An 8,570-nucleotide genomic window follows, 5' to 3' on the forward strand; every position below is an offset into this window, starting at 1 on the left:
AAGAGCCTGGGTCAGCAGAGAGGACGCAGGGAAGCAGCCTGGGGGTTTTCCCTGTCCTGCCAGTGTCTTCTCACAGTCCTGCCCGTCCCTGAAACTGGGCCGTGGCCCTGCGGAGCTACCCGAGGTGACAGCCCACCTCAAGGCCAAGGGCTCCAGCACATGGATAGGACCGCTAAATGGCCCAGTTTGGGGCAGCTTTTCTTCCCAAGTTACGGGTTTGGCCTTGTTTGCGGGGCAAGGTGCGTGTGGGTCAGCAAAGCCTGCGCTTTGCTGTCTGAATGCAGTTAGTCGGATCCCTAAGCGCTCGCCCTGTGACTCCCAGACCCGCCCTGCTCTCTGCCTGGGACGTAATGTCTGCCTTTCTCCCATGCTCCCTTTCAAAGGCATGGTCAGCAAGGGGTGTGACGGCCTCGGTAAGATTTTCTTCTACTCTTTTTCTTCCATTACAGAATTTTTATTGTATTACCTAAACCTCAGAATTTTCATTCTGAAACAGAAATATACAGCGAATACTTTATCCTCAGAATCAATGCTCATCCTTTCTAGAAATACTACGTGCACACATTAACCGGAGCTTGATAGAACTGAGTTTTATTAGGAAGAGTGTCACACCAGCTTCTTCCATCTGGTGTGATGCTTCTAAGAGATCCCTCCGCATACTGCTTCAGGACCATCTTCAACAAGGGGGTCCATTCAAACGTACCGGAGCCACCGAGGGGCCCACGTACACTTACATTTCCCCAGAGTAACTGGGAGGTGGCTTTGGCCCCATCACGCGGGTGAGCTATCATCAGGCAAGTGAATTAACTCCCTTCTTGTGTGGTCTCAGCCATGGAAATTTTAAATCCAAAGCTGACACCTTCTAACTCTTTGGCCCACTGTCAAATGCAGCTTTGCTTGGGACCCTCAAGAACGGAGAGGGATATGCCCCCAGACCTTTTTTCAGTCCCCAGAATTTCACACGTTACTCTTGCACCCAGCGTCCCATAGAGAATGCCATAAAGTTAAGCCGGAACGTTTAGAAACCATTTTAACTCTTTACGAGACATTTCACATGCAATTACAAAGAAGAGTTTTCTTGGGATGGAATTTTGAGTCAGGTGGCTAAGCTTACTAATTAAATTCATCTTTTCGGTAAGTGAGCCTCAGAGCTGTAATTTCATACCCCAAGAAAAGATAAGCTGCTACAAGTTTTGAACATGTAAATTTGCTGGCCGGGAGACAGAGGTGTTAAATTTTTGAGAGATCTCTATTGCAGAGGCCTTTAAATTTCCTTACGTATAAGAATCAGTTGGAGAAACTTGTTAAAATGCAAATTCCCAGGCCAATCCGATTCTCCAGGTGTGGAGCCCAGGGATGTGCATAATTTAATAAGCAGCCGTGCTATCTGTAGAACACACAGGGAGCTCCACACTTTGAGAAACACCCATGGGGTGCCTTGAAATAGCGAGTCAAGTCTCTAGCTATAGGGAATGAAAGGAAACTAATAGAACATTCTTTAGCAGTTGATTCAGATCAAGTTAAGCTGGATAGGCCAAAGGAAAGAAATAGTTGGGTACATTTCTGGAAAATTCTGGACAAAACGTTGTCCTTGCTCTAAGCACTCTGGTTTGGCTATGCAGGTGCTGCCAAGATTTCACTTTACCTTCCAGGTCTCTGCCTGCCTTGCAGACTTCCGTGCATTGTGTTCAGCCTCTCGCTTCTCTGTTACAGGTTTGTCTGCTATTTCTCTTCCAAGACAGATGGCCATGCAAAATGCCATTAAGCACATACATGAGATAATACAGAACACAATAACTTTATTTAAAACAGAGAAAATTTTGACAAATGTTAATTGGACCTTAGTAGAAGAAAAAGTGAAGATTAAATACAGCACTTCGGTGAGTTGATACCTGGCAAAAAATTAGTCCTTCTTTTCCTCCTTGGCTCTGCCTCTCTTGCTTTAGTTTATTATAATATATTAAAAAACCTGATTCTGCTAAAATGTCAGAAAACTCGAGGGGGGTGTATTTATGAGCTTTGCTATCTTCGCGAAAAGACTCGTTTGAATCCTGTCACTAAAGAGAAGGTCTTGGTGATCTAACTTTATTTGCCAAATACGGGAGAATTAATGTTTTTACAAACTGGCTGATGTTTCCAACATGTTAAGAAACTCTCCTTGGAGAGATCTCTCCTTGGAGAAGTATTAGAAAAAGGCAGAAAAAAGGCTGCTTCAGAGAGCAGTCAAGCATAGACGGGTAGGGGAAGAACTTTGCTTCTTAATCTCCCTCAGTCAATAGTTATTTAGCTGCGATTGAACACATTTCTTACATGGAGAACGTTATCTGCTTAAAGATGGCCCTTGATTTTCACAACTGCGATGTGAGTTAATGCAGTCTTCGTTGAGTGAAGCATTTGACAGCTCCTAATCGTTTTTACTTATTTTTAACTTTCTCTCTGTATGCTTTTAAAACGTAGTCTGATTCTGTCCCGTTTTACTACGTTTCCCAAGACGAAAAAGAGGAGTCTCCAACAGATGAAGTATTAATAGAGGAAGCCAGGCTGCATGTAGCTATGATACAGATGGTCGGTACTGTTCGTATGCTCCTTTTTCTTATTCTTTCTTTTTCTTATTCTTTCAATGCTTTTAATTCTTACACATGGTTTTCTGGTGACTAGAAAAAAAAAGTATTTTTCTAGTCACCAGAAAACCATGTGGGAAAAAGACCCACATAATGATAAGGAAAAGTATTTTTCTAGTCACCACAAAACCATGTGGGAAAAAGACCCACATAATGATAAGGAAAAGACAGCAGGGGTGGCTCTGTTTATATCAGATAAAATAGACTTTAAGTCAAAATTGGTCGCAAGAGACAAAGAAGGTCATTCTAATGGGTAGATGTCGGTCAAAGCAAAACTTTTAAGTGTTAAGTTCTGGGGTGTCTAACATGCAGCATGGTGACCACGGTTAACAATGCTGTGCTATATACTTGAACACTGCTAAGAGTGTGGATCTTGGAAATATTCTCACCACGCACAGAAAAATTGTAATGACGTATGTGAGGTGATGGGCGTGTTACTAGCCTTGTTGTGGTAATTATTTTGCAGTATACATGGGTATCAAATCGTCACGTTGTATACCTAAGCTTTATATGTGACAGTGTTCCAGCTCAATCGTACCACAATAAGCCTGGAAAAAAGTTTTTAAGAAAAAGGACACAATTTACTTGTCTCTCTTGGTAGCTTTGGTCGAGGCTGAGATGCTATTTATAAGTGTAAACTCTTCGAGTTGTAAAGATCTGGAGTTTCCTGAAGCTAGGAACCTTAGTATCTCTTAAAACTTCCAGGACAGTATTTCGTAAGAAATGAATATTTGGTAAATATTTAAATTGAACACAATTTATTTCCTACCATAGCATTTTTGTGGGCGCAAGTATATTTTTGCGTAATGACTTCAGTGGTGACAGTCAGGGCCATGTAAAGGTCAGCAGAGTTTATTACATTCGAGTTCATGTTTTGATCCTTTGTCATTTTTATTTAAAATTGTATGTTTAGAGTAGCTTTGAAAAACAGTGTAAAGATGGAATCCTTGGTGTAGAGGCGGCCCGGATATTAATTGGTGCAACCAAAAGCTATTGCCCTATCCAAGGAAAGTAAGTATAATGCTTTTTTAATTGACATTTCCAAAATTGAATGGGTATGTGATAAGGAATGAAAGAACTGAGAATTAAATGTCCAGACTGACCAATCTGTTTACCTTATCTCTCTTCACCTACCTGTCTGTTTGTCCATCTGTCTGTCCATCTGTCCGTCCGTCCGTCCATCCATCCATCCATCCATCCATCCATCCACCATCCAACATTCATTCATTCACCCACTCATATTTGTCTGTCTATCTATCTATCTATACCTACTTCCTACTTGTTTACATTTTTCCCCTCAGAAGGTTCATAACCTTGGTGGCATTAGGAGGAAGGTCTGACTGCAGTGTAATTAGATAAGAGACAAGGGGAGCCATGAAGGAGAACCCAGATAGTTTCAATCTATCATAACTATTTTGCCTTTATGTCATATTCACTAAATCACTGGATGAGGGAGGAGGGAAGCCTGGAGGCTACCGTTAGGCTGCTCCCTGTGGTGGAGCGGGGAGGATGAGCCCGCTGATGGTGTTGACAGACGCAACTAAATCTGGTGGGAATAAAATGAATCAACAAACGAGGTGGGAAAAGCTTAGTATCTCAGAGATATATTGACGTCTGGTCATAGTCCTGGGAAATGGTAGGTTATGGATGGTCCAAGACAAAGCTGTGGGGCAGCAGAGATGGGAGGTCCTGTCTGGGTGACGGTCAACGTTCGGGCAGCTCGGTCACGTCCCTGGGAGATGTAGCATCTGTTCCTGGATAAAGCTTGGGAAGGGTAGGGCCTTGCAGCTTTGGAGAGGCTTGGGCCAGGCGAGGCATGGCAAAGGGAGGCTTGATTCTGAACCCCAGAGAACTGGGCTGGAAAAGCTTTCACTGTGTTGGACCTCAGGTCAGGGAGGGTTCCAGGAATAGCCGTTTTGTGCTCAAAATGTTCCTGTGCCATGACCAGGACTGGGTGGGAGGTTGGACACAGGCTCAGGAGGGAGCATGTTCACCATAGCCATGTTACATCTGTGTTCAGTATAAATTTCCCTTGTGTATTACCCCCAAAGCGTAGCACTTGCTTTTTAATGTAACGTGTGTGTATTTTCTCTGTTAGATTCATGAGTATTCATGATGTTTCAACTTATGTAAAAGCTAGAAGTTGGCTTGTGAAATTTAAAAACATGTTAACTTTCTTGGAATTTCATAAAATTAAGCCATTACCCCTTAGTACATATGAGTAAGTATTGTGAACTTTTAATAGCAATATATTTGAAAATATGACCTCTCTGCGTCGTCAGAATAGAGTACCTGGATTTCCCTCATTAAACAGACTACGCTTCCCGATCCAGTGGCGAGGTGGCGAAGCGTGTCTCTCTCGCCATCTTGTTCCAGCAGCTTCCCTGACGTGTCTGTTGGGGAGGAGCGGGAAGGAGAGGGGGATGGTCACATCTGGATTCGTCAAGTTTGCCATGTCTTCGGGTCATGGTGCTCACCTGGCAGCCTACACGGCCTTCTGGTATTCCGGATGTAATGTCGGGAGTAGGGTGAGAAGCATCAAATTCGTGCACTAGATCCAGCTCTCAGCTTAATTTCATCCATGCTGTAGGGTGATCTGTAGTCAGGAAAAAATATGACACAGCATTAATAATACCTGTAACCAATTTTCCAAAATATCTCAAGATACAGATTTTACTCAACTCGGGTGCATTTTTTGCTTTGTTACATAAGCTGTGAACTTACATACTTTTTAGAGCAGGGAGACAAGGTTTTTCTACTAATAGAATATGTCAAAACAAGAAGCTACCAGGAGCCTCAACATTACTAAATTTTAAGTGGGTGTTAACTTATCTTTCATAATAAATTTTGATAATTTTCTACTTTCTTCCATTTATTAAGTTTAAAGAGAAATGTGAAAAACTAAAACCCGATGTATATACAACCAAGGCTCTACTCTAGGAGGATTGAAAAAAAATTTAAATATGTCATGGTAATTATTGAATAGAATATTTTTTCCTGTTCCTAATTTTAAATGATGCTGATGTTTTTCTCTACATTTGTTTCTTGCTTTCAATGTATGAATCATTGCATTGTTTCCTATGTGTTATTGCCTTGATTTTAAAAAAAAAAGCTCCCCATCCCTGATACAGATGAACAAGAGCCATATTTTTATCTTTCTCCATTATGATTTTTATGTATAGAAAGTATGTTTTAGGTTTTTGCTTATCTACTGTTTTATTTTATTTATACTTTCTTCAAGTTAATGTTTTATTTAAACAAATGCTAAACTTCAGATCTTAATTATTATACTTTTAAAGTGATCCGACATTTTATTTGATCTCTCTTTTTTTTTAGGAATAATAAATTTCTGATATTTATACATCACATTGTATTTTCAGAAGAATTTGAATATGCGGGACATATTGTATCATTAATCTACATTTATCCTATGATAATGCATTTATGGCCGATGGCAAGAGAATTAAATGTGTTATCACTGATGTCAGTAAACTACTATTTTCTATTTTTGTTTATATTACAGTCAACGTTGAAGGTACTGTTTAAAATAGAAATGTATCCTACAAAAAGAACAATTGAGATATTATGAATTCGTTTTGGTTATATTTTCAAATGACTTGATATCAGAAGCCATTTGCTGTAACAGTCGAAAGAATCCTAGAAATCAAGTAATTTTTTTTAATTTTCTGGGTTTAATAATAAACTCAATAGAATGGTCACGGTTTTGGATATCAGATAAAGTAAGTATCAGAAAAGTGGAAAGAGTCTCAAAGATCAGGTAAAGAGAATTGAAAATCCAGAACAGATGTGTCCCTTGAATACTCCCTGTATTGATGCCAATAAATAAATAAGTGACTGAAAACAAATTGGTTTGCTAGGTCCTCATTGTCATATGATGACTACTTTTTACTTCAAAGATGATTTGTCATCATTACCATCTTCATACTTTAATTATTACTAATAGAATCACAGTGAACCCATTTATTGCTATTTTTCATGCCTTGTTTTAGGAATTTCGGCTTCATTACAGATTATATACTTTGAATGAAATTACTGTTTTTGATGTTGGAGATTAAAAAGAATTTTTTGGAATTCTAAATGAATAACTCGAAACCCAACTTTTGGAATATAACTCATTTGTAGTTGAGGATTTAACTTAATTTTTAAGATCCACGCCCCCACATAATTGTATAGGTGCTATGAAATGACATAGGTTCTATTTGTTTTCTAAACAGATAATAATTTTGAAAAAGAAATATTTTAATCAACATTGGAATACTCTGGAATTTTCTATCGTGATCATCGGAATTGTTGATGTCTTTTGTCTATATTTTGTCAAATTGAGACCGGACCACTTCGTTCTTATTCAGATTGCAATAATATTGGGATATTTAAGAATGCTTAGGTTTATTCCTCTCATCAAGGTAAAACTTCACACTTTTAAATATTGGTGTTTTTTTTTTTCTATACTGTTGGTTAAAGGTCTTAAAACAAAAACAAAAAAACAAAAAAAACCTCACTGTTAGGAAAGAGACGAGGGAAGGAGGTCGGTCTCGTCCTGGAACGCCTTCTCTACAGGCAGCTACTGGGTTCTCCACGCCACCGAGCTGCTGTACAGAGCGGTATATACAAAACCTGCTTAAGGGGTAATTTTGATTATTTATAATTTTGCCTATGAACCGAGATTAGGGCTAAGTGTTCCCATAAGTATAAACTACCCTAGAACTACGCCATAATACAAACTACCCTAGAAATCAGAAATGTGTAGTCCGAGGCTAGGTCTTGAAGTGAAAGGTAGAAGCTTCCTTGGGTTATCTGTTTTTATTAAGCGATCTTATACAGATGAATGGAAAATAGTTATTTTAGAAGTAATACTTTGCAAAGAGTCTCACTGGGTGAAATAAAGATTTAAAGATGTCTAATAGTGGAAGTCGACTCCATTTAGACTGTCACCCAGCTGTCACTTCTGTTCAGCAGCACACTGGCAAATCTCGATGAAGTTATTTACGGGATCAGTGTAATTAATTAATGTAATTTATAGAATCGTGATTAGCTTATTTTATTGAATGCTTACTATGTTCCGGGAACATAGCACATTATCTAATTAAATATTATACTAGCCCTATGAAGTAGCTGTCACTGTTATATCAAGTTAGGTGCTTTCCAAAGAAACGCACCTGCGTTGGAGGGCTTGGAAAAGTATTGGAGACTTTTAGCTTAGATCCTCTTAGGAATAGCTCACGGGGTATCAGTGCATCATGGAATAAAACTAGTAAAAATTCTCTTTTAACATCTCTCCCTCTGCCCAAAGTTTACAACCGAAACACCGGCTAAGAAAAGAAAAATCTCCCTTTTCTCTCCTCTTGCAAGTCCTCCGCTCCGGTATTCTTCCGTTCACGTCTTCCTCCTTTGTTACCCGGTCCCTCGCCGTGTGCCCTGCACGCCCGACGTGCCCCTGAATCCGGGCTTGGGCAGCTGTGAGGAGCAGCTCCACTGGGATCCTGCTTCTTACATTCTGATGTCCTCGTTTCGCAGACGAGGACACTGAGCCTTCAAAATCACTAAATAAGTAGTTCAGGGTCACAGGGGTAGCGAGCAGGAGTTGGTGTTTGAGCCCAGGGAGGTTTGCACTGAAAATCCCATGGTCCTCAGTCACTACATTCTCCTGCCGCAGCCGATGAATCGAGAAACTTAGAGCCGAGAAGGAACTTGGACACCCTCAGGTCCTTATCTCACAAGTGAAGGAACCGAGGTGCAGAGAGATGATGTATTTGCTTGGTAACTGTCACCCAAATTATAGGACCCCCATGCTTGTCTCCTAAAATCGGGGAGGGGTGTGGAGAATGCGGGGGAGAGCAGTGGCAGCTAGTAAGTTGTTATTTCTTTAGAGAGTGGCTTTCGAACTCGAGTGCGCATGTGGTCACCTGGGGGACTTGTTAAAACACGGGT

General features: G+C 40.2%; 1 protein-coding gene across 1 annotated transcript in view; it reads left to right on the forward strand.

Moving 5' to 3' along the window:
• SLC9C2 (solute carrier family 9 member C2 (putative)) overlaps positions 1 to 8,570 on the forward strand; it is a 56,916-nt gene that overhangs the window by 23,589 nt on the left and 24,757 nt on the right. The window contains exons 11-16 of the mRNA XM_006907908.3: positions 1,714 to 1,880; positions 2,458 to 2,565; positions 3,535 to 3,632; positions 4,720 to 4,842; positions 5,958 to 6,156; positions 6,857 to 7,045. Coding sequence (XP_006907970.2) covers positions 1,714 to 1,880; positions 2,458 to 2,565; positions 3,535 to 3,632; positions 4,720 to 4,842; positions 5,958 to 6,156; positions 6,857 to 7,045 — 884 coding nt within the window. The remainder of the gene's footprint in view (positions 1 to 1,713; positions 1,881 to 2,457; positions 2,566 to 3,534; positions 3,633 to 4,719; positions 4,843 to 5,957; positions 6,157 to 6,856; positions 7,046 to 8,570) is intronic.

Source organism: Pteropus alecto, unplaced genomic scaffold (assembly GCF_000325575.1).
Source record: "Pteropus alecto unplaced genomic scaffold, ASM32557v1 scaffold101, whole genome shotgun sequence".
NCBI classification, from domain to species: Eukaryota; Metazoa; Chordata; class Mammalia; order Chiroptera; family Pteropodidae; genus Pteropus; species Pteropus alecto.